General features: G+C 45.7%; 1 protein-coding gene across 1 annotated transcript in view; it reads left to right on the top strand.

Moving 5' to 3' along the window:
- Positions 1 to 1,974: 1,974 nt before the first annotated feature.
- The window catches only part of LOC140205363 (neuronal pentraxin-2-like), a 50,886-nt gene continuing 25,415 nt past the window's right edge, over positions 1,975 to 27,445 (top strand). Inside the window, exon 1 of the mRNA XM_072272958.1 lies at positions 1,975 to 2,577. Within this exon, the coding sequence (XP_072129059.1) occupies positions 1,975 to 2,577 (603 nt within the window). The remainder of the gene's footprint in view (positions 2,578 to 27,445) is intronic.

Here is a 27,445-nt window from a genome sequence, read left to right on the forward strand (position 1 = left end):
TCTTTATTCTGTATAATTGTTGAAGGTTGTTGTTTTCTGTTGCATGTCACACCAGCACACAACAAATTCCTAATACATGCAAATATATATGGCAAATAGAGTTGATCCTTGATCCATACACTTGACTCTCACTCTCTCCTCTCCTATCAGATTCCTTCTTCTCCAGCCCTTTGAATTTTCCACCTGTCACCTCCCAGCTTCATACTTCACCCCCTCCCCCAACCCATCTTGCTTTGCCTTTCGCCCTCTAGCTTGTCCTCCTACGCTTGCATATTTGGGCACCTCCCCCTTTCTTTCCAGTCCTGACGAAAGGTCTTGGCCTGAAACATTGACTGTTTATTCCTTTCCATAGATGCAGTCCGGCTGCGGAGTTCCACCAGCGTTTTGTGCCCATTGCTCCGGATTTCCAGCATCTGCAGGATCTCTTGTGTCCATAATCATACGCATTGCTCACACTCACGCTTAGGCGGCAAGCTCATCCACAGGTATTGCAGCTGGTGGGCATGCTAATCCATTCATTGCACTGATTCATCAGCACACACACTCATGTACACGCTAGTGCTTATAAGGACACACATTAAGTAGAGCAGTACTCTCCCATGCTTGTCTCAGGAAGTAACAGGCAAACTATAGCGCCCCACCTGAATGCAGGATGGATCTCCACATTCCGACTGGAAGATTTGTCCACCAATGAGGGAAAGGAGCTGAACAGCCTCTTGAAACCCCCTGTATTTTCTGCCTTAAAAGAATCCCTAGAAACCACTTCACTACACTGTCTTCCACCATGGGTATTCGGGTTTTTTTTATTTAATTCCTCCCAGTGGTAGCTGGCTTTGCTTGGGATATAGATGTCTCCTCATTCCACTCATTTTGAGTGCTATCCCTCGCTCTATTCACCTCAGATGGGGAACTGAGCTGAGTTTTACCATAACTTCTTGTCTATTTCCCGATCAAAATCTCCATGCTACAAGTATTGGACCTTGGAAATGGAGCAGAAAACGGCCGTGACACTCATCAAGCCAGGCGGCTCCTGTGGAGAGAGAATGAGACCAGAAGTTTCCGGTCAATGACCTTTGATCTGTGCTGACTGACATGAAACACTAATCTAGATTCACTCTTCTTGTTCCTGCCTGCCTTGCTAATGTTCTCCAGCATTCTTTGTTTCTCTATGCTACATGAGCCTTTTCTGAAAGAAAATTAAATCCCACAGCAAAACACTTCCATCATAAATATTAAATCTGTAATGAATGGAATAATGTTTGGGGAGTTCATGTTCCGTTTTAGAAATAAAATAACACACTGTATGTTGTTACAAAATATCCCTGAGGTGGTGTATTGTGGAAATTCAAATAATTATTTGGAGGTAAATAGTACACGGTCCTGTTCGTGATTTCCCAGCAGACAGAAGTCGCGGACCTTTTGGTTTTTTTTCAGTAAACAGCAGAAACAGAGAGGTCATCATTCATAGAATTATAGAGTTTTCAGCACAGTGTCAGATTTATTATGCACGACAACTGCGAGCAGGGTGTTTATGCTCCTAACGAGCTTCCCACCGCCCCTCGTCTTCCTAACCACCCTTTCAGCCGCAGGCCGTTTCCCTCCAATTCCTCCTGGAGCCTGTTTCCAATGCAAATTTCATTTTGAAACATGTTGCCGAAATGCTATACACTCACGCATTTTTTTCCCAGACAATTGGACCCGAGATGCGTTGCCCCTTTAAGGATTATTGTTAACCGAAAAGAATTCCCTTTTAAGAATGTGGGTCGCTCCTCCGGGAATCAATGACGTCTTCGAGGGGCTGTGATTGACAGATGATTGTACGGGATTGCCACTGCACTTGCTATCCGGCAGGATCCCACCTCGGTCTCCGAAGCTGCGGATTTCTGTTTTTAATTTTAACTTGATTCTTTCTCGGGTTCTTGTTGCACAAACTCCGTCACCCTGAAGTATCTAACCATACTGCTAGGGGCAGGGATGCTTGCATTTCTAGGTGCAGTGATCTGCATCATTGCAAGCATCGCCCCTGGTTCTCCGGGATCTGTCCCTGGTGCTGAAAATGAAGCCGGAGCATTGCTTGCAACCCAGAGCGGCGCTGGAGCTGCCCGCGGTGCTGATACGGGGAGAGCCGGCATTCCCGCACCTACCCCAAGCCAAGGCACTGCCATTGATCCTGGTGCTGGCAAAGCTTCTGTGAGCTCTAGGCTTGGATATGGTTCGGATTCATTTATTGGCACTGCCAGTCGCTTCCTCTGTCTGCCTTTGGCTCAGGATTGCCCTTCCCCTTCGATCCGGGAGGATCTGCTGCTGCTGAGGAGTACGGCTGACCACCTCCGCCAGATGGTCATCCAGCAGGAGAAACAGATCGCCAGCGACCAGCAGACCATCAGGGAACTGACCAGCAAACTCAGCCAATGTGAGAATGGCCAGGAACTGAGTTTCTTTCAAAATAATCCCGAGGAATACGCATGGGACCTTGGGAGAAACAGTTTGGAAGATGGGACCGAGGAATCTGACTGGACAGTGTTAGATCTGGAGCAGACCATCCACTCCCTGAAGGACAGCATTGAAAATCTGGAGGTGAGTGGTGTTAACCGAGTAGCCACATACACACGGACACGGACACACACACACACACACACACACACACACGGACACACACACACGGACACACGCATGCTCAAACATGCACTCTCTTCTTTATACACACATAAACACTCACACCACGTCCAATGTCTCACACGTAAACGCACACTCTCACGTTCTCACACATTAACACATAAATACTCTCACATACACATGCGTACGCAGTAAGCACAGACAGGAGCACACGCCGATACGCGCACAGACGGACAGACAGACACACACAAACACGCGTGTGAGTGCAGCAACAGTTTATATTCGGAAAGGCTTACAATGCACGGTTGTACACGTTGCAATCTCAACAGATGCCGGTGCATTGCAAAACAACCAGAATAGGAAGTCCACAGTTCTATGCTGTATTCTAGATGATTCGCGAGCCGTCCCTTTCTTCCAGGCTGCGTGCAGTTCATCAGGGACCTGTTGAAACTGCTGGAGCCGGGGCTGATATGCGGTGCGCTCCAGTTCTTACAGCGTTAGTGGATGTTATTAAGCTCAATAAATGACGATCGCTGGCACTCGCACAGTAACAGGGCGGAAGCGACAGCGTCCCTTGAAATCTATCGCTCACTCTTCTTCAGTTTGTCTCCCGGTCACCTGCCCCATTCTCAACCCCTGACGTTTGACAGCAGATTACAAATATAATCGAACCCAGACCACCGCCGCCGCCCTCCCGTCGCAGTCCAATTTAATTAACAAGCTGCGGATAGAGATCGTGGGGGTGAATGTTGGGAAATTGATCGGTTAGTAGTCCTGAAGGCAGCCGTTCAATTACCCTGGATTAGGGAACGGGAATCATCCAGTGTTACAGTCTCTAGCATTCGGCCCATCTTTCTGTGTAAGCTCTGTAAAGAATTAGACTCGTTTACACACTCACTCCCAGGTTCAAATGATGACCTGCTTGATATGTAGGTAATCATAAACCACTCGTTTTTTTTAAATTAACCAATGCATCGATTTATTTATTTGCATTGATTTATTTATTCGTCTATTCATTTATTTAAAATTATTTACCTGTTTGGTTATAGTGTAATTATTTAAATATATTTATCTATCTACCTTTGTGTTTATGTGTTTATTATTTATTTATATATCTAGCTATCTACCGACCAATTAATCAATGCATCTATTTATCTATTTTTATTTACACAGTTTGACTTTTGTACATTGGTGGTTTGTCAGTCTGTGTGCATTTTTCCCTTTGACTCTGTTATATTTCTTTGTTTTCTGCATGGTGACATACGTACTTTGGTAATTAATTTACTGTGAATTTCGAAGAGATCCTGCAGATGCTGGAAATCCTGAGCAACACACACAAAATGCTGGAGGAACTCAGCAGTTCAGACAGCATTTACGGAGGGGAATTAGCAGTCGGTGTTTTGGGTTGAGACCCTTCATCGGGGACCTGTTGAGTTCCTCCAGCATTTTGTGAGTATTGCTCTTGATATATAGGTAAAAGGACAATGGGCGAATGCTAGAGGACAGATGGCTGGACAGAACAATCCCATACATATTGGAACGATCCCCTGACAATCACAGGGAGCAGAACCTCAGTAAGCTAATCAGTACCCAGGCCTGAATGCCTTCCTTTGATCACTGCATTCAGAATAAAAGGGAGATTCCTTTTTCAAGAAGGAAATATGTTCTAAAGAACAAAACCACTGGCAGCTTCTCTTTCTCAATCTGACTCCATCTCTGGAGACAAACTGACAACCGACATCTTTTATAAACCCACCGATTCCCAAGGTTATCTTGACGATACCTCTTCCCAGCATGCTTACTACAAAAATGCTATTCCTATTTCTCATTTCCTTTGCCTCCACTGCATCTGTCCCCAGAATGCTGCCTTCCTTTCCAGGATAGCAGAGATGTCTTCCTTCTTCAAAGAATGGGGTTTCCCTTCCTCCACTATTGATGCTGTTCTGACCCTCTTCTCATCTTCTTCTCCATTTCCCAAACATCTGTGCTCATCCATCTTCCTGCCACCGTAACAGGGATTGAGTTCCTCTTGTCCTTACCCCATGAGCATCCACATCCAACACATCATCTTCTGCAACATTTGGAATCTCCAAAAGGATACTACCACTAAACGTATTTTACCTCCCCCCCCCCACCCCACCCTCTGCTTTTCACAGGGGTTGCTCCCTCCGCAATTCCCTTGTCCTTTCGACCCACCCCGCTAACCTCCCTCCCAGCACTTACCCCTGTAAGTGGTCCAAGTACCACACCTGCCCGTTCATCTCCTCCCTCACCTGCATTCAGGACCCTCAAATAGCCCTTCCAGGTGAGGGAGCACTTCACCTGTGAACCTGCTGGGGTCACCTAATGTGTCTGGTGCCCCCGATGCAGCCTCCTCTACATTGGTGAGACCTGTCGTAAATTGGGGGACCGCTTCATCAAGCAACTCTGCTCCATCCATCAAATGCAGAACTTCCCGATGGCCAAACATTTTAATTCCAATTCCCATTCCCGTTCTGAGATGTTGGCCCATGACCTGCTCTTGTGCCAAGCTGAGACTACCTTCAGGGTGGAGAGGCAACACCTTATATTCCATCTGGGAAAGCTCCTACCTGATGGCATAAATATTAATTTCTCCTTCAGGTAAATCTTTTATCCCTCCCCTCTTCTTCTGTTCCCCATTCTGACCTTTTACCTCTCCTCACCTACCTATCACCGGGTCCCCTTCTTCCCCTTCTCCTATGGTCCATTCTCCTCCCCAATCAGATTCTTTCTTCTCCAGCCTTTTACCTTTCCCTCCCATTTGGCTTCACCTATCACCTTCTAGCTAGCAGCACACAAAAACGTTGGAGGAACTCAGCAGGTTAGGCAGCATCTATGGAAAGAAGTAAGCAGTCAATGTTTCGGGTTGAGACCCCTCACTGGGACTGAGAAGGAAGTCGGAAGATGCTTGAATAAAAAGGTGGGGGGAGGGGAGGAGAAAGAGGCTAGCTGGAAGGTGATAGGTGATAGGTGAAGCCAGGTGGGTGGGAAAGGTCAAGGACTGGAGAGGAAGGAATCTGATAGGAAAGGAGAGTGGACAATAGGAGAAAAGGAAGGATGAAGAGGAAGTAATAGGCAGGTGAGATGCAATGAAAGTTCAGACTGGGGAATAGAGAAGGGGCGGGGAAATTTGTTTACTGGAAGGAGAAATCGATATTCATGCCATCACTTTGGAGGGTACCCAGACAGAATATAAGGTGTTGCTCCTCCCCCCTGAGGGTGGCTTTAACCTGGCACAAGAGGAGGTCATGGATTGACATGTCAGAACAGGAATAGGAATCAGAATTAAAATGTTTGGCCAATGGGAAGTCCCACTTGTGGTGGATGGTGCAGAGTTGCTCGACAAAGCAGCCCTCCAATTTACGATGGGTCTCACCAATGTAGAGGGGGATGCATCAGGAGCACAATGGACAACTCTAGCCGATTCAGAGGTTAAGTGTTGCCTCAACTGGAAGTGTTGCCTCATCTTCAATTCTTGGTATGATTTCACCCATTGTAGAATTAGTGCTCCTGATTATTGTGGACTTCAGATCCTCTGGACTCCTTAATACCACGGTCCTGATAACACTTCTGGAATTCATGATTGGATCTAGGGTTTTATGAAGTGAAGCAGAGAGGTTACACTGCAGTTCAATAAAACCCTGATTAGAATATCGTGTTCTGTTGTGGTCACCTCATTATGGGAAGGATGTAGAAGCTTTAGAGAGGGTGTAGAGGAGATTCACTAGATCGCTGCCCCGATTGGGTAGCATGTCTTACGAGGATAGGTTGAGAGATCTTTGGCTTTTCCTGTTGGAGTGAAGGAGGATGACAGATGACTCAATAGAAATGTAGAAGATGATAAAGGCACAGGTTGAGTGGACAGCCATTGATCTTTTTTTTCTTGATCTGTTGACTATAGGATCTCTTAGCTTTGTCTATTGCATGTTTACTTTTCTTGGTTACTTTGTCAATACCCCGTGTGTTGTACCCTCATTGGGTAGGGGCTCCATTATTAGGTAGGGCCTGGCTTTACTCACTGCAAGTTCTTCAACTTTCTTTATTAAACTAGGGTTGGAATCTTGGCCTGATTATATTGATAGTATCAGAGATATACGGAGGTGGAACAATTAGCTCAACACTTTGCAGTGCCAGCAGTTGTGCTGGAGGTAAATTGCCGCCACTGTCTGTAAAGAGTTTGCCTGATCTCCCAGTGACTACATGGTTTCTTATGGGCTCTCTGGTTTCCACACTGCGAAGACATACGGGTTAGGGTTAGGAAGTTGTGGGCATGCCACGTTGGCATTGGAAGCATGCCGATGCCTGCGGGCTGCCCCCAGCACGTTATCGGACTATATCGGTTGTTAACACAAACGATGCATTTCACGGTAAGTTTTGATTTTTCAAAGTATATGTGACAAATAAAGCTAATCTTTAGTGTTACTAATAGAGGTATCAGGCTACATGTATTGTGGTGCTGCAGAAACTACACAGTACCTCATGGACGCCCAGTTTTGAGCTGCTGAATTCATTCAACTCAATGTGATAGTGGTACTACATAACGTGGAGACTGTCCTCAGTTTGAATAGGGGAGTTACACCTTTAAGACTGTATAGGGTGACTTCAGCTAATACAAATGTCTTTGTAGCTGGTAGACTGGTGAATGTCCATCCATTGCCTCCTCTACTGCCATTATAAGGCCAAATTTAAGTTAGAGGAGCAGCTCCTTATATTCTGTCTGGGTAGCCTCCAACCTGATTACATGAATGTTAATTTCTCTAGTTTCTGGTCACTTCTCCTCCCTCCCTCCTTCTCTCCTTCTTCACTCCCCATTCTGTTTACCTTCTCACCCCTTCTCTTCGCCTCACCTGCCTGTTACCTATCTCTGGTGCCCCTCCTCCTTCCCTTTCTTCTGTTATCAACTGGCCTCTCCTCTTAGATTCCTTCTCATTCAGCGCTTTACTTCCTCCAGCTATCCCCTCCTACCTTCTTATTTCAGGTCCGCCCCCCACCCACCCACCTGGTGTCACCTATCACCTGCCAGCTTGTACTCCTTCTCCTCCCCTCACCTTATTTTTCTGGCTTCGGCTCCCTTTCTTTTCAGTCACGATGAACTGTCTCAGCCTGAGACACCTACTGTTAACTCCCCTTTGTAGGTGCTGCCTGAGCTGCAGGGTTCCTCCAGCATTCTGTGTGTGTTGCTCAAGATTTCAGGCATCTGCAGAATCTCGGTGTGTTTATGAGACTGATCAAAATGATGTCAGCTGGGTTTAGTCTTTGCATTGAATCTCGTACTCCTGCTGAAAACCCACCATGGCAGCCACATCGTTTAAGACATCCATGGTATTGAAACCACACTACTTTTGGTGATAGATATCAGTCTCTGTGTAGAGTGTGTCCAACAACTTTGTGTGTAATTTTTCAATGATTTAATTGTTTCTTTGTATTTACTGTGAATGTCCACAAGAAAATAAATCACAGGGTAGTATATGGTATGTAGCTTAATAATGGGGCGGCAGTTTTGAAATATGTCTCTAATCTGTCTCTACCAAAGGAGGTGCAAGGCGCTCCTTCCCTCCACTAGCCTGCAGGTCACCCTTGGGCAAGAGGGTACACCTGCTTAGCCCCACCCTACCCCCCCAACTCGATCATGGTCATGTGAAGCCATGGAACTAGGTGGTGGATGGTCGTATGAGCAGCTGGTGCATATTACAAGTCCTGGTTATGCGACGACTGCCGCCAGGCAGACAATCTCTGTAGAGTATTGATAATGGCTGGGGTCACCCATCTTGTAAAGACACTGCCCAGAAGAAGGCAATGGCAAAACCACTTCTGTCGAAAAATTTGCCAAGAACAATCATGGTCACGGAAAAGCCATGATTGCCCACATCATACGACTCAGTACATAATGAACAAACTTTGATAACAAAATTACTCTGAACTCTGAACAGGTTGGACAATGACTCCTCAGCTCAGGGAGGACGGTAAATGGTGACCTGTGGAAGACTTCTTTGTCTGTTTCTACTTTTGATCCATTGGGTCTGGAGACAACATTAGGAGTCCAAGGCCATTACTTTCAATTGCTTGCCAACATGGCTCTCTGGTGGGTCTGTCCTATCAGTAGAATACATTAAAGAGTTCTGAGACCTTGAAGGTGAGACTCTGACAGGGTTAAGAGTCTGTGAGAGTGTTTGGAGAACAAACCCCAGATGTTTGTGGGGAGAACTTTGAGAGATAAAGCCAGTTGGAGAAAGTTTCCAGTGCCCGAGTCTGTGCTGATGTCGATGTAAAATGGCCTACATAATCATTCATGGCAGATGCAATTTAATGTGAATAAATGTAAGGTTATCCACTTTGGTGGCAAGGACAGGAAAACAGATTATTATCTGAATGGTGGCCGATTAGGAAAAGGGGAGGTGCAACGAGACCTGGGTGTCATTATACACCAGTCATTGAAAGTGGGCATGCAGGTACAGCAGGCGGTGAAAAAGGCGAATGGTATGCTGGCATTCATAGCAAGAGGATTCGGGTACAGGAGCAGGGAGGTACTACTGCAGTTGTACAAGGCCTTGGTGAGACCACACCTGGAGTATTGTGTGCAGTTTTGGTCCCCTAATCTGAGGAAAGACATCCTTGCCATAGAGGGAGTACAAAGAAGGTTCACCAGATTGATTCCTGGGATGGCAGGACTTTCATATGATGAAAGACTGGATGAACTAGGCTTATACTCGTTGGAATTTAGAAGATTGAGGGGGGATCTTATTGAAACATATAAAATCCTAAAGGGATTGGACAGGCTAGATGCAGGAAGATTGTTCCCGATGTTGGGGAAGTCCAGAACGAGGGGTCACAGCTTGAGGATAAAGGGGAAGCCTTTTAGGACCAAGATTAGGAAAAACTTCTTCACACAGAGAGTGGTGAATCTGTGGAATTCTCTGCCACAGGAAACAGTTGAGGCCAGTTCATTGGCTATACTTAAGAGGGAGTTAGATGTCGCCCTTGTGGCTAAAGGGATCGGGGGGTATGGAGAGAAGGCTGGTACAGGGTTCTGAGTTGGATGATCAGCCATGATCATACTGAATGGCGGTGCAAGCTCGAAGGGCCGAATGGCCTACTCCTGCACCTATTTTCTATATTTCTATCTATGTTTAGTCTTTCTATGGCTTTAATAAAATGGTTGACCTTCAGAATAACTTGCTAGGTCATATCAGGAGGCAGTTAAGAGTCAACCACATTCATTTGGGTATGGAGTCAGTGGCCATTTTATTAGGTACTACCTGCACACCTGCTCATTAATGCAAATATCAAATCAACCAAGCATATAACAGCAACTTAAAGCATAAACGCATACAGACATGACCAATTCTTCCCCATTCTGATGTTTGGTGTGAAAACAACAACACAGTCATTGGTAAAAGAATCGGGGGGGGGCGGTGTTGGGTGCTAATGGGAATGTGAGGAAGAATAGGTTACAGATCTGCAGGGAAGTAAGAGGGGGAAATATTATTGACAGGATTACTCTTTTGAGAGCCAGTATGGACTCAATGGGCTGAATAGTCTTGTGTATCTTAGTAAGGAAGTTTAGCGTAAGTAATGCACCTAATGTCATGGAGGGATTTTAGATTACATCCCCAAATCTTTGGGAACCTCAGGACCTCAAGGTACTGGTATTTCAACACACACACAATACTGGAGTAATTCAGCAGGTCAGGCAGCGTCTATCGAGGATGCATCTCTTCAACTTTCTGGTGTTGCAGTTGACAACGTTCCCACAAGGAGTGGTTTTGTAGCCAGTTTCTGACAGGGGAGAAAGGTCAAGTTAGAGAGCTTTGGAAGGGGGAGGAATCCAGAACCCTCAATGGCAAAGAGTCAAAGAAATGGACATCATAGTTAGAAGCACGGCTAGACTTGACAGGCTGAGTGGCCTGATTCTGTTCCTTTGTCTATGGTCTTAAAGCCTACGTGAAAAATGAGGCTGGAAGACGTGATTACGAGGGTGAAAAGTAATCTATTGTTACAAGATACAAGATTATTTATCAACCATGGAGCAAATCATACGGTAAACGGCGTCACTTGCGTCAACAACCAACACATCCGAATGTGATGGGGTAGATCACAAGTGTCGCCACACATGCCAGCCCCAATATAGCTCCATCTGTATATTTGACTCTTACCCCAAAGGAATGTGGTTGTCTCCAACCTTTGCCAAGGTGGATCAGTTTGAACAAAGTGGAGGCTTTGGGGGCTGCAAAGTGGAGTGCAAAGGCTTTGGGAGCGACAAGCATGAAGTTAACAGGAGATGGGCTTTAGTACCTGAGCTGCAGCAAAGGCAGACAATGAACTGAAAGCACCATTGAGGAATACACTGGTAGAATTTACGATGGTGTCAGAGTGTAATATTTAAATCAAGGTATGTTAACAAGATAGCAATTTGCTGAATTTGTAGCACACAGAAACATTTCCCTTCAGCTTTGAATTTGCATAAAATTCAGATCTCACCGTAGACACTGAGCTGAACTGAACTGAAATATGCCTTTTGATTTTGTGTTTTATATTCTGTGTTTTTGCTCTTTTTATGTTGTCCTTTGTTAATTTGATGTGTGATGTTTCTCTTTGGGTGGGTTGGTTCCACTGTTCTTCTTTGTCTTGTGACTATCCGTGGGGAGGATGGATTTCAGGGTGGTATACTCCATACACACTTTAGTAATAAAAGTGTACTTTGAATCTTTGAACCTTTGGATTAAATGTGCCTGTGGAATTTCGTTGATTTACAATGGCCACTGACATTCTCTAATCCTGTATTCAGGGCACTGGCCGGAAAACTACTGTTGGGATTCAACAACTCTAAAGCAATTCCCAGCTAATGGTATATTGTTATCAAAATAAAATACGATCTACACCCAGTGACCACCTTATTAGGTGCAGGAGTGGAACTTGGTGTGATCTTCTGCTGCTGTGGCCCATCCACGTCACGGTTGGATGTGTTGTGCATTCAGAGATCTTCTGTTCACCACTGTTGTAACCCATGGTTATTTGAGTTACTGTCGCTTTCCTGATATCTTGAACCACTCTTGTCATTCTCCTCTGACCTCTCTCATTAAAAAAAAATGTTTTCATCCACAGAACTGCCATTCACTGGATGTTTTTTTTCATTTTTTTTCACCGGTCTCTGTAAACTGTAGGGACTGTTGTGCTTAAAAATCCCAGGGGTTCAGCAGTTTCTGAGATACTCAGATCATCCAGTCTGGCATCGACAATCATTCCACGGTCAAAGTCCCTTAGATCACATTTCTTTCCCATTCTGATGTTTGGGCTGAACAACAACTGAACCTCTTGACCATGTCTGCATACTTTTATGCATTGAGTTGCTGCCACGTGATTGGCTGATTAAGATATTTACATTAATGAGATGGTGTACAGGTGAACCCGATGAAGCAGCCACTGAGTGCATATCAGCCATTTTCTTACAGTAAGACGTCCCAAACAGCAACGAGCTAGCCGAGACCAGTGCCCAGTCCCATAACAGCTTTCCTGTTAATTCTGTTCCAGCTCTTATAAAAGAACCCATAACGTCTATCTCAGAGTTTATAACATGATATATTTTTACCCTCATCCAAACAGACATGGGAGTCTCTTGCTAGATTGGCATTTTATATCCTTGCCTAACTTTCCTTGGGTTGATGGGGCTGAGCTGCCATCTTGAACTGTCACCGACATAGAGTTAACATAGAACATAGAACATAGAAATCTACAGCACATTACAGGCCCTTCGGCCCACAATGTTGTGCTGACCATGTATCCTACTCTAGAAACTGCCTAGAATTTCCCTACTGCATAGCCTCTATTTTTCTAAATTCCATGTACCTATCTAAGAGTCTCTGGAAAGACTCTTTTGTATTCGCCTCTACCACCATCGCTGGCAGTGCATTCAATGACCCACCACCCTCTGTGTGAAAAACTTACCTCTGACATCCCCTCTGTACCTACTTCCAAGCACCTTAAAACTGTGTCCCCTCGTGTTAGCCATTTCAGTCCTGGGGAAAAAGCCTCTGGCTATCCACACTATCAATGCCTCTCCTCTTCTTATACACCTCTATCAGGTCACCTCTCATCCTCTGTCACTCCAAGGAGAAAAGTCCAAGTTCACTCAACCTATTCTCATAAGACATGCTTTCTAATCCAGGCAACACCTCGAGTCGAAGGGCCTGCAATGTGCTGTAGATTTCTATGAATCTATAATTCTATAGTCCCATTTAAAATCCTCCCCACATTCCCATCATCTCCCCCAGATTATGTTATTCAGCTACACACTAGGGGCAAATCACAGCAGCCAACTAAGCTGCCGACCTGCACGCCTTTGGGACGTAGCAGAAAACTGGAGCGCCTGGAGTAAGCCCACCCAGTCACAGGGAGAACATGCAGACTCCACACAGACAGTACTGGAGGTCAGGATTGAACCAGATGCTCTTGCTGGGCCACCGTACCTCCTGCTGTAGGGGAGGAAGCTTTTGCTGATAATATTGGACACCAAATTTTTTCCAAAAGTGTTGCTTCCTCAGAAATGTTTTATGTTTATGATAGACTGCTTGAAGCCAAACACAAATATAATTTCAGATTACTTGTATCACATAGGGATTTGGAGAAACAAGAAATTAGCTCTTTATTGAATATGATATGTTTAATTGCATAATGGTGTTGATGTTTTGCAGTAGTTCAACTAAGCTAAAAATATTTTGTTGATGATTTTCATTTGTGCTCAGTGCCCGAGGCTTCTCGCTTAAGTGTCCAACAATAATCAGCCAGTATTGATGGATTCCAGTTGCCCTGATGTCGTTTCTCCATGATCAGAATGTCCTGGTGAAACCTTTCACCATGCTCGTCACTGACAGTGCCAGATTTGCAGGGAAGTCGTCTAAATGGAAATACAGAAAGTGAATCTTTAGTGGCATGTTGCACTTCATGGTTTTGTATGCTTGAAGCGTGTTGCCAACCAGCTGCATGTAGACTGGTGCCAAGAAACTTTTCAACAACATCTTTGAATGCCTTCCATGCGATTTTCTCCAGTCCCATTAGAAGTTCTTTGAATTGCCTGTCATTGATGACCTGTTAGACTTGTGGACCAACAAAATCGTCTTCCTTAATCTTGGCATCAATTATTCTGACCTGATTTATGAATTGAAATAACAAATGTAGATGATTTCAGAAAAATTGTGCATGGTAAGAAAATTTCATGGTGATTTTCATGATCAGCAGCCCAAATTCCATAATATACACCCAAAAATATTCAGGAAGAAAAATCTTTGCTGTCCAGTGTTCTCAAAGTACCTATATGTTACCATATGCTACTCTGAGATACATTTTCTAGCAGGCATTCACAGTAGAACAAAGAATTACAGTTTAATCAATGAAAAACCAAATTCCACCCCCCACCTATTTTTTTACAGCCTATTTTCCCATACATCTCCCACCATCTACCCACACTAGAGGTGTTTTACCCTAACCAATTAATCTAGCAACCCGCATGTACTTGGGATGTGGGAAGAAACCAGAGCTATCTCATGGGCAATTCCAAACTAAACTTGAATGAATGAAGGATGCTCGACAGTGGTGGCAGGGCTTGAATGCTATCACCCCTTACAAGGTGAAACCAAGCGACATAGGTGGCAACAAGGCTTCACTTCCAAATGACATCAATGTCCCCTATGCTCGTTTTGACCATCAAAACATGGGGGAGCCATCATGAACAACCACAGTCTCCGAGGACCCTGTCATTTCAGGCTCTGAGGCTGAGCTGAGATCATCCTTCAGGAGGGATGCCCTCACACCTGAGAATGGGTGCAAGCCAAGCGGACTGTCTGTCCGGGCCAGACTGAGTTTCCTGCGGCAGCTGTACACAAGGAGAGGGAGCACGTTCCATTATTACCCCTGACTTGTGCCCCTCATCAGTGGGGGAAAAGCTCTGGTGACTCAGGACACGAATCCCTCACGGCAGGATGGACAGAATCACAAGACATCCACAGGGTGAATGTGCGTTGGGTTATTGAAGCTCAGAGCCAACCACCAAAGGTGTTCAGGATTGTAGCACTGGGCTGAAAGAGGAAGTGATTTAAAATCTTTATTTGGCATCCTGTCATGTATTATTTAAGAAAGGCTTGAACTCTAAAGAGGGAACTCACTCCTGAAATCAAATGTACAAATGCTATAGCAACGTGGCACACAGTACAGTAAGCGCAGTACAGGCCCTTTGGCCCAGGATGTTGTGCCGATCTTTAACCTACTCTGAGATCAATCTAACCCTTCCCTCACCAACAAAATCCGCAGATGCCGGAAATCCAAAGCGACACACACAAAGTGCTGGAGGAACTCAGCAGGCCAGGCAGCATCTACGGACAAAGTACAGTCAACGTTTCAGGGCAAAACCCTTCGGCAGGACCCTTCCCTTCCCCATTTTTCTATCATCCAGCTGCCCCTCTAACAGCCTCGAAAATGTCCCTAATGCATCTGCCTGTACCATCACCACTGGCAGTACGCTCCACACGCCTCTGTGTAAAAATCTTATCTCTGTCAATCCTCCCTGTAATTTCCTCAAATCACCTTAAAATTATGCTCTTTCGTATTAGTCATTTGCACCCTGGGAGAGAAAAAATATTTGTCTGCCCACTTGATCTATATTTACTAATATTTGGTACACCTCAATCAAGTCACCTCTCATCCTCCTTAACTTTAGAGAGAAAAGTTTTAGCTCACTCACCCTATTATCCTAAGACGTGCTCTTTAATCCAGGTAGAATCCTGGTAAATCTCCTCTGCAGCCTCCCTAAAGCTTCTGAATCCTTCCTACAATGAGGTGAACAGAACTGAACACAATATTTCAAGTGTGGTCTAGCCAGGGTTTTATAGAGCTACACACATAAAATTTGCTGGTGAACGCAGCAGGCCAGGCAGCATCTCTAGGAAGAGGTACAGTCGACGTTTCGGGCTGAGACCCTTCGTCAGGACTAACTGAAAGAAGAGCTAGTAAGAGATTTGAAAGTGGGAGGGGGAGGGGGAGATCTGAAATGATAGGAGAAGACAGGAGGGGGAGGGATGGAGCCAAGAGCTGGACAGGTGATTGGCAAAAGGGATATGAGAGGATCATGGGACGGGAGGCTAGGGAGAAAGAAAGGGGGAGGGGGAAAACCCAGAGGATGGGCAATAACGGATGGGGTACAAGGGGGAGGTGGGGCATTAACAGAAGTTAGAGAAGTCAGTGTTCATGCCATCAGGTTGGAGGCTACCCAGACGGAATATAAGGTGTTATAAGGGTCTTGGCCCGAAATGTCGACTGTACCTCTTCCTATAGAGGGGTCTCGGCCCGAAACGTTGACTGTACTTCTTCCTATAGACAACACCTTATGTTCTGTCTGGGTAGCCTCCAACCTGATGGCATGAACATTGACTTCTCTAACTTCCGTTAATGCCCCAGCTCCCTCTCGTACCCTATCCGTTATTGCTCATCCTCTGGGATTCCCCCTCCCCCTTTCTTTCTCCCTCGGCCTCCCGTCCCATGATCCTCTCATATCCCCTTTGCAAATCAACTGTCCAGCTCTTGGCTCCATCCCTCCCCCTCCTGTCTTCTCCCATCATTTCGGATCTCCCCCTCCCCCTCCCACTTTCAAATCTCTTACTAGCTCTTCTTTCAGTTAGTCCTGACGAAGGGTCTCGGCCTGAAACATCGACTGTACTTCTTCCTATAGATGCTGCCTGGCCTGCTGCGTTCACCAGCAACTTTTATGTGTGTTGCTTGAAATTCCAGATTCTGCAGATTTCCTCGTGTTTGCGTTTTATAGAGCTATAACATTACTCTGTGGCTTTTGAACTCTGCCCCCATCCTCTAATGAAGGCCAACACACCATGTGCCTTATCAACAACCCTATCAACGTGCACGAGAACTTTGGGGGGATCTATGGGCGTGGACCTCAGTAACTGAATGTGCACTCAGTGGCCATTTTATTAGGTCCAGGAGTGGAGCCCAGTGTGGTCGTCTGCTGCTGTAGCCCATCCACTTCAATGTTCAATATGTTGTACATTCAGAGATGCTTTTCTGCACACCACTGTTGTATCGTGAGGTTATCTGAGTTACTGTCGCCTTCCTGTCAGCTTGAATAGGTCTGGCCATTCTCCTCTGACCTCCCTCACTAACAAGGTGTTTTCGCCCACAGAACTGCCGCTCACTGGATGTTTTTTTTGTTTTCTCACCATTCTCTGTAGATTCTGTTGTGTATGAAAGTCTCAAAAGGTCAGCAGTTTCTGAAATACTCAAACCACCCCGTCTGACACCAATAATCGTTCCACCCTATCTGGCACCAAAAAATGTTTTTTTTTGGTTTTGTTTTTCATGCTGTTCTCTAGTAATTCTAGAGGCTGTTGTGCATGAAAATTCAAGTCAATCAACAGTTTCCACGGTCAAGGTCACTTAGATCAGCGGTCCCCAACCACCGGGCCGCAAAGCATGTGCTACCGGGCCGCAAGGAAACGATATGAGTCAGCTGCACCTTTCCTCATTCCCTGTCACGCACTGTTGAACTTGAACATAGGGTTGTCAACTGTTCCGTATTTGCTGGGACATCCCGTATATCGGGCTAAATTGGTTTGTCCCATACGGGACCGCCCTTGTCCCGTATTTCTCCAACTAAGGTAGAACATTCCTATGAAACCTTCTGTGCTGAAATCGCGTGAAGCGAAGAAGCAATTACCATTAATTTATATGGGGAAAGTTTCTGAGCATTCCCAGACCCAAAAAATAACCTACCAAATCATACCAAATAACACATAAAACCTAAAATAACACTAACATATAGTGAAAGCAGGAATGATATGATAAATACACAGCCTATATAAAAGTAGAAATAATGTATGTACAGTATAGTCCGGAAGATTAAGGCAAAACTGATTTGTGGGAAAAAAATTGGCACGTACGCGCTTGCGCACGTCACGCTAGTGCACACAGGTGCCCGTGCAAGGCTTCATGGTCATGGTAGCCTTTCCTGGGGTAAACACAAGTGTCCCGGGATTTGACTGCTACTTTTGTCCCTTATTTGGGAGTGAGAAAGTTGGCAACCCTAACTGTAAAAGACATGTTGGGGTGAGTTTAACCCTACTTGAATGCCACCCCCCTGGTTGGCCAGTCCGCAAGAATATTGTCAATATTAAACTGGTCCACAGTGCAAAAAAGGTTGGGGACCCCTGACTTAGATCACATTTCTTCCCCATTCTGATGTTTGATCAGAACAGCAACTGAACCTCTTGACTGTGCCTGCATGCTTTTATGCATTGAGTTGTTGTCATGTGATTGGCTGATTAGACACTTACATTGGCGAGCAGGTGTAGCTAGTAAAGTGGTCCCTGACCGTCTAAGCAGCACAACAGAAACAGGCAGAAGGCGGTTGTTGGTTAGCTGGAGACGGGCAGTCACACAACAAACCCATTCGGTAAAGCAGGCAGCGGAGAGCGTATGGCTTGATGGAATTAGTTTGCTCAGAAGGCCACTGGGACCTGCTGTTCGTTTGGCCTTTCAACCCACTCTGGGTGTGTAATGGTGATTGAAATTTCTAACAGAAAGGGATCGCAGCCAAAAGAGCACCATCAGCCGCTGGTTTGTCAGAGTTAATCACAGCTCCATGAATCATACAGCGCTGTCTGGGCGACCACATCCTGTTAATCATTTCAATCTGCGCGCATTCTGGTTAAGCCTTCCACGAGTGACAGTGACCAGTCCATTGGCCTGAGCAAAAGAACTTGTCCTCCTTGGTAACACACACAGAACACTGGAGGAACTCGGCAGGTCAGGCAGCATCAATGGAAAGGAATAAAGAGCCAACATTTTGGGCTGAGACCCCTCATCGGGGCTGGAGCGGAAGGGGGAAGAAGCCAGAATAAGCAGGTGGGGAGGGGATGTGTGGGGAAGGTGGAAGTGATCGGTGAAGCCAGGTGAGGGGGAAGATAGGTGGTTAGGGGAGGGAGGATGAAGTGAGAAGCTGGGAGGCGATAGGTTGAAAGGGTAAAGGGCTGAAGAAGGAGGAATCGGATCGAAGAGGAAAGTGGACCATGGGAGAAAGGGAAGGAGGAGGGGCACTAAGAAGAAGTGGAAGGAAGGTGGGGAGAAGAGAAGGGGTAAGAGGGAAGCCAGAAAGGGGAATGGAGAAAGAGTGAAAGGGGAAGTGGAGAAATTATTGGAAGTTGGAGAAATCGGTGCTGACGCCAGAAGGTTGGAAGCAATGCAGACGGAATTCCGGCTTCTTCCCCAACCTGAGAGTGGCCCCATCATGAAAGCAGAAGAGGCCATGGACTGACATGTCTGAATGGGAATCGGGCTGGAATTAAGATGGGTGGGCACTGGGAAATTCCGCGTGTCGTGGATGGAGTGAAGGGGCTTGGCGTTCTTTTGTTCAAACTGTTTGGACGTCCATGCGAGTCTAGAAGCCGAGCCCTAAAGGCCATGATCGGCAAGTCCTGGGGTCTGTTTTGATATTGTTGTTCTTGTTGCTGCCTGTCTTGTCCTGCTGAACCTTGTGGGCATGAAATGTTGGAGCTGGAATCTGCGGCAGCACTTTTGGGCTGCCTCCAGCACATCATGGAAACAACACATTTCACTGTATGTTTCGACTTAATTCAGGGATCTCCTGGCACCCTACAACTACTATTCTCCACTTTAAACCTGAGCGGGGGGAGCTCTCTTGCCCTATTTTGCCTTGACCTACAGTATGCCACTAAAATCTCACCCTTATCACATTGCAGTTGCGGGATCTTGCTGTGTCCAAACCAGCTGTTGCATTTCTCACTCGACTCTTGCAACAAGAGTCTATACTTGGTTCTGAGAAGCTGTAGGACATCAGGGTGTAAGCATGAAACCAGATGGATAAAACTAGACATCAATGAGAGGCTGTTGACCATCAATAGGTAATGTAGGCTCTGTTATAACAGTCATCATCATTATACGCCGTGTTGTATGACATGGACGATCATGGTCTTTCCATGACCATGTTTATTCTTGGCAAATAATGTACAGGACTGGTTTGTCATTTCCTTCTTCTGGGCAGTGTCTTTATAAGATGAGTGGTCCTAGCCATTATCAATACTCTTCAGAGATTGTCCGCTTGGCAATAGTGGTTGCATAAACAGGACTTGTTATTTGCACCAGCTACTCATACGACCATCCACCACCTCCTCCAATGGCTTCACGTGACCCTGATTGGGAAGGGCGAAACAAGCGCTACACCCTGCCCAAGGGTGATCTGCAGGCTAGTGGAGGGAAGGAACGCCCTACACCTCCTTTGGCAGAGACATATTTCCACTCCGCCACCAGTAAATGAAAATAAAGCATCCTGCAGATGTTGGGAACCTGAAAAAAATACAGAAAATGCTGGAAATACTCAGCAGGTTGGGCAGCATCTGTAGTAAGAGAAACAGTTAAAATATCAGGTCTGTGATCTGTTATCAGAACTTGGAAAGAGAGAGGTGCAAATTAGTCTTTAGCAAATCAGGGGGATAGCTAGAATAAAAGGAATGTCTGTGATAGGATGAGTTGAAGTGGTGCATGGTGGCAGTTACCATCACATTCAGCTTCTCGGTCTGTTGTAATGAGCTCTTAATGTTTGCTGGCCGTACCTGTCTCAGAAACGTATACAAGTAAACTGAGCCAATCTGATGTAAAAACAGAAAATGGTGACTGCTGGAAACACTCAGCAGGTCAGTCAGCATCCGTGGAAAGAGAAGCAGGTAACGTTGCAGAAATATTAATAGTTTCTGTTTCCACCGATGCTGCCTGACCTGCTGAGGTTTTCCAGCATTCTCTGTTTCCTAGCTCTGCTGCCAGCACGATGCTCACTCTCCCATTATTGTCAAACCAGAAGAGCAACTGTGGTGTGAATGGAGGTTGAGTTAGTATAGCCTCGAGGGGCTGAAGGGGGCCTCCTTCAATGTTATAATATAGTACAGCACAGGAATAGGCCCTTTGGAGGAACAACTCAAGCTAATGGCATCTAATTCCGACTGTCTACACCTGGTCCATATCCCCTCTTTCCCTACATATTCGTGTGCACATCTGAGAGCCTCTATCACATTTGCCTCTGCCAGCAGCCCAGGTAGCACATTCCTGGCACTCTCCACTCTCTGTGTTAAAAACTTTTCCTGTACCTCTCCCCTGAGCTTTCAGTCCCTTTTCTTAAATGCATGTCCTCTAGTATTAGACATTTTGAACCCGGGAAAGGGATACTGGCTGTCTCTATATGATAGAAGCCACTCATAATTTTATAAAGTTCGATCACACTTCCCCTAGGCCTCTGTCACTCCAGACAAAGCAACCCCGGTCTGTCCAAACTCTCCTTTGTAACACACCGATGAATTACGCCAGCTCTCCCTTCCTCCTGCTATCACATCTTTCCTAAAGTATGGTGCCCAGAACTGGATGCTTCTCCAGTTGTGGCCAAGTTAGTGCTTAATGAAGATTTATGACAGTTTCCTCGCTCTTGTACCCTGTGCTTCTAATTATTTAGTTAATTAAGATCATAAGGCACAGGAGCAAAATTAGGCCATTTGGCCCATCTCGATTACTCTGCCATTCCATCACGGCTGATTTATTTTCCCTCTCATCCCCACTCTCCTGCCATCTCCCTGTAACCATTAAAGCCCTGAGTAACCAAGAACCAACCACCCTCCACTTTAAATGTAACCAATGATTTGGCTTCTGCAGTCGACTGTGGCAATGAATTGTACAGATTCACCAGCTTCTGGCTAAAGAAGTTCCTACTCATCACTGTTCTAAAGGGGTGTCCTTCTATTCAGAAGCTGCGCCCTCTGGTCCTAGACTCTCCCACTATAGGAAACATCCCCTTCACGTCTACTCTATCTAGGCCTTTCAATATTCAATAGGTTTCAATGAGATCCCCCATATTCTTCTGAATTCCAGTGAGTACAGGCCCAGAGCCATCAAACACTCTTTATATTAACCCTTTCATTCCGGGATCATTTGGGAATATACTTATTTAAACATGAGCTATATTCTTATCGTTTTAACTAGAAGAGCAGTATTCTTACTACCTTTGACAATTACGTTAGATTGTTAATGACCTAAAGTATTCTGCCTGTGCAGAGGGATCCCAAGTCCAGTGACAATCCACTGGTAGCATGGGCAAATCCCAAAAGCTGGGAAGGTACTTATCATGATCATTTTGAATTAATCATAGCCTGTTCAGTGAGAAGCCCTGCCAGCAATGTCACTTTCAGGTAAACCCACCCTCTGACTATCTCCTCAGACCAAGCCCACAGAGAATCTGTGATGCCTCCACAATCAAAAACAGACTTAGTGGCCTCTTTATTAAATACACCTGCTCGTTAATGAAAATATCTAATCAGCCAATCACGTGGCAGCAACTCCATGCATAAAAGCATGCAGACATGGTCACGAGGTTCAGGTGTTCTTCAGACCAAACATCAGCATGGGGAAGGAATGTGATCTAAATGATTTTGACTGTGGAATAATTGTTGGTGCCTGATTTGAGTATCTCAGAAACTGCTGGTCTCCTGGGATTTTCATGTCCGGTGCCAGACGGGGTGGTTTGTGTATCTCAGAAACTGTTGATCTCCTGGGCTTTTCATGCACAACAGTCTCTGGAGTTTACAGAGAATGGTGCAGAAAAAAAGACTCCGGTAAGTGACAGTTCTGTGGGTGAAAAGACCTTGTTCATGGGAGAGGTCAGAGGAGAACGACCAGACTGGTTCAGGCTGACAGGAAGGCGACAGTAACTCAAACAACCTCACGTTACAACAGTGGTGTGCAGGAAACCATCCCTGAATGCACAATACACACACACACACACACAAAATGCTGGAGGAACTCAGCAGGCCAGGCAGCATCTCAGGAAAAAAGTACAGTTGACATTTCGGGCCAAAACCCTTCGGCAGGACTGGAGAAAAAAGGCTGAGGAATAGATTAGAAAGATCGGGGGCAGGAGGGGAGAGAGGAACACCAGGCAATTGGTGAAACTTGGAGGACAACACCTCAAAGCTTGAAGTGTATGGGCTACAGCAGCAGAAGATCATGAATATACATGCTGAGATCACTTTATTAGGTACAGGAGGTCGCTAATAAAGTGGCCACTGAATGTAGCCTATAAATACACCTTGGCTGAAGGGAAATGGACAGAAATGCGTGTAAATAAAGGAGGAAAGAGAAGCTTGTCAAATTTTGATGGAGTGAGCGCATAACTAATGACCTCATCATTCTATCCAGTGTTCTATATTCGTAACCGGTGAATTGAAAACCTTCCTGTACAAGAAAGACTAACATTATAAATTTATATCCTTGGACATTGGTTAATAACTTTCTGTCTCCTGTGAGGCTCTTAAAAGACGTTGTCACCAAGATGAAGTGGTGCCATGCAAAGGAAAGGGAAAGATATATTGCAGCAGATAGAAACTAGTCTCATGAAACACGTTGATTAATAGATGGATCTGTGTGAATCCCAGGAAGTATATATTACTGTAACAGCTCACTTCAACCGTCGCAGTTTATAGGATCTAGTGAGTCATCTTTCCCCACTAACCATCAGCTTATAGAATCTCAGCGGCATAATTCCTTATTTATCACCAATATAGAATCCAATGGATCAAATTTCCCCAGTTTCTCGAATCCAGAGGATCATCTTTCCTCATTAATTCCCAACTTATAAAATCCAATAATTCTCCCCATTCATTACTGACACATAGTCCACAAGATACAGGGCAGAATTTGGCCACTTAGCCCAGTCAGTCTGCACTGCCGTTGGATCATAACTGATTTAATATCCCTCTCAACCCTATTCTCCTCCAAGAGGACCACATCCTTGTTGTAAGGTTTGGAGGTGTGTGTGTGCCTCAACGACCCAGCGAGCTGGGCTGGCTGGAGTCAGGTCCTTGTGCTTTGGCTCTTGGTAGGGTCACCCATGCCAAACAGGTCAAAGGGTAGAGAGACCAGACTAAGAGTGGTCCACCAGGTTTGGGGGGGGGGGGTGGTTCAGCTCAGGGCTAACAGCCATGACCGGTTTAAAAAAACTTGTTGCAGAAACAGCAATGAAGAATCATTCCACATCTGTGTGTGACAGTATGGACAGACAGAGATGGAGACCTTTATTCCTGTCCTAAATGCCAGCAGCACAACAAGCAGGAAGTAAGTAAGTCAACCCCATTCTCCTGCCTTCTCCCCATAACCTTTGATGTCCTTACTAATTAAGAATCCATCAACCTCCACTTTAAATATACCCAATGATTTGGCCTCCACAGCCATCTATGGCAATGAATTCCACAGAATCATCACCCTGTGGCTAAAGAATTTCCGCTTATCTCCGTTTTAAAGGAGACCTCGTATTCTGAGGCTGTGCCTCTGGCCCGAGACTCTCCCACTAATAGAACCATCCTCTCCACATGCTCTTTCAATAGGCCTTTCAATATTCAAGTAACACACACAAAATGCTGGAGGAACTCAGCAGGCCAGGCAGCATCTAGGGAAAAGAGTGAACAGCCGACGTTTCGGGCCGAGACCCTTCAGCAGGACTGGAGAAAAAAAGATGACGTGTCAGAGTAAGAAGATGGGGAGCGGGGGAGGGTACCCTTTTCCTTAGACATACCGGGTAGGTTAATTGGTCATTGTAAATTGTCCCGTGATTAGTTTAGGGTTAATTGGGGGGTTGCTGGGGTGACGTGGCTTGAAGGGCCGGAAGGGCCTTCTCCGTGCTGGATCGCTAATTAAAATTAAAATAAATAGCCCTGCCAGAGAGAGGAGGGCAGATTTCCTTCAGCCAATATTCCATGAGCTACACAGAGGTGCAGCTGCACAGATCCAGAGGCCTGTATCCAGTGCTGGGGGAAGACTTTGGTGAAGCCAAATTTGGAGTCTTGTGTGCAGCTCTGGTTATCCACCTACAGGAAAGATATCGATAAGATTGAAAGAGTGCAGAGAAAACTTACAAGGATGTGGTCAGGAATTAAGTTATAGAGGAAGTTTGAAAAGGTTAGGACTTTATTCTCTGGAGTATAGGAAAATGAGGGGGAGATTCGTGGGTTACAGAATTATAGTGAAGTATAGATAGGGTAAAGGCAAGCAGGCTTTTCCTACATTTATGAGAAATTTGGATAGATACATGGATGGCAGGGGTATGAAGGGCTAAGGTCCAGGTGCAGGCTGATGAGACTAGGCAGAATATAATTCTGTACAGACTAGATGGGCTGAAGGGCCTGTCTTTGTGCTGTAGTGTTCTATGATTCTATGAGGTTTGAGGTGTGAGGCTGATGGGTGGTGGAGATGTTAGAAGATACAAGTGATTTTTACAAGAAATAAGTTTTTAACAAGAGTCTGCTGATCTCCAACTACATGTTACTAAAACCAGCTCTATTTGGAAAGAAGTTTTCTAAAATTCAACTTGCTTGCATTTCCCAACTGGATTGATGGGATTTGAACTCACAGATCACTCATTCTGTAATGGACTCCTCTCCAGACTTGGCTACAGCTCAACACTGAATCTTCTCCACTCTGCATTGAGCATCTAGTCTGCATCAGAGAGGCACTGTTTTTAAAACATCTGTTAGACCGATGTAATTTGAAGTTAAGTCACATCTTTGATTGAAGTTCTGACTGATACACTGGCTCTGATGGCTACATAAGAGAACCAGAGGTACACAGTTCCCGGGAGATTCCATGGTGGGATCATTTTGGTCTTCAGTATCTAGAGACATCTGCACAGAAATGGAGAGAGAACAAATCTCAGCTCGGGTGGGATGGGAGTGTACAGCTGAGGCAGGGGGCTGGGGGAGGATGAAGTAGGTCTGGGGTGGGTTCACTGTAAGAGACTGAATTAAGATGGAGTCCTTCTCTCTCCAACTCTTATTCTCTCTCCCTCATCCCACCTCTCTCCCTCCTATCTTTCTTCCTCCTCTCTCTCCCTTCCCCATTCCCCCATCTCTACCCCTCTCCCTTTCCATTTTCCTTCTCTCTTTATCCTTCTTTCGACCTTCCTCTCTCTCTCACTCCATCTTGATCTTTCTCTCTCTATCTTCCCCTCTCTCTTTCTCTCTCCCCCCTCTCACTTTCTCTCTCCACCCCCCTCATTCTCTCTCTCAGCACACTCTTATCCCAGTCCCTATTTTCCTTCAGATCTTTCTCTCCCACTGTTGTTTGCTGATTTAACAACAGATGATGTCATTACTCCGGGGAAACATTCAACGCAGCATGCCGCACGCAATCTGGAAAGAGGAAAACAAACGTGATATTGTCACTTATCGTACACACCGGGACAGGTGCGCATTTGGACAGGTGTGCACCGGGACAGGTACGCATTTGGACAGGTGTGCACCGGGACAGGTACGCATTTGGACAGGTGCACACCAAGACAGGCACACCCTGGCACAGGTGCATACTGGACAGGTATACATTGATGCAGATACTGACTAGGGCAGGTGAACGCTGTCACAGGTACTTGCTGGGATGACACTTAGGTGCTGACTGGCACAGGTGCACTCTGGGACAGGTACACACCGAGACAGGTACACTCTGTCACTGGTAATCATTGCTACAAGTTTTACCTTCAGTCAGAAATTATAGGTGTTTGTGGTACATGAGAAACAGATCCCTAAAAAGTACAAACAAGCTTTGGTTTAAACTGCGGCATTATAGACAGCAAGTAATCCAATAATAATAGTGTTTAAAGTATATTTTTTCTGTGATTTAATCCAGTACATAGTGACATTACTTGTTTCCCCAATCCCTTTTCTCTCACCTCATAATCTACCCAGCATCTGACACCGACCCCACCCTCAGACCCCCATCTCTCTGTTTACTTACTGTCCTCTACCCCACTTGCTCATTAGCCACACCATCCTCCCACTAGGACTAGGACCCCTCACCCCACTGTTCCCATCTGCCCTCCTCACTTCTCTTATTTGGTTCATGCTCCATCTTCCTTTCCTATTGGATTTCACTATCTTCAGCCCTTTGTCGTGTCCACCCATCACCTCCCAACCTCGGTCGTTTTTTTCTGTTCTCCTTCTTTCCGTTCCCATAACCCCTCCTGGATCCACCGGTCTCTTGCCAGCTATTTCCCCACCCCTCTTTAGAGTGGCTCTATCCCCCCACTCTCAGCAGGCCAGGCAGCATCTGTGTGGGGAAGTGGGCACTTGACGCTTCGGGTCGCGACCCCTCACCTGGACTGAGATGAAGCCAGTCCAGATAATGGATGAAACGTTAAAGACCGAGCAACACACACCAAATGCTGTAGGAAATCAGCGAGTCAGGCAGCATCTATGGAGGAGAGAATAGGCAATCGCCATTTTGGCCTGAGACCTGATGAAGGGTCTCGATCCTACACTTCGGCAGCCCATTTCCCTCCACAGATGCTCCCTGGCTCGTTGACTTCCTCCAGGAATTTGTTTTTCCTTGCTTCAGGTTCCGGTACCTGCCGTCTCTTGTTCTCCAGAGGTGACTGTCCATATCAGTAGCAATGAGATAAGTTGGAAAAAGGACGATGTACCGCAGATAGATTAGAAGGAGTTCAGAGAGAGATTAAGGTGACAGGGCATGAAAGGGAGTAATCAGAGGATTGCACCCTGGAGAATATAGGAACAGGACATGGCACAAATAAATCCCTGGCTGGCAAGGTGGTCCCGGTGAGATTCAGACTCCAGGGATATTGGGATCAGTTCAGGGAATTATACACACCGGATGGTTTGCATCTTGGCAAAGCGTGAGTTTTGTTATGCTGTGGTGTGGTCCCAACTAATACTGGGGTTTGGGCACAGGAAGATAATATTAAAAAGGAGATCAG

The sequence above is a fragment of the Mobula birostris genome, chromosome 11 (assembly GCF_030028105.1).
Source record: "Mobula birostris isolate sMobBir1 chromosome 11, sMobBir1.hap1, whole genome shotgun sequence".
In the NCBI taxonomy this organism is placed as follows: domain Eukaryota; kingdom Metazoa; phylum Chordata; class Chondrichthyes; order Myliobatiformes; family Myliobatidae; genus Mobula; species Mobula birostris.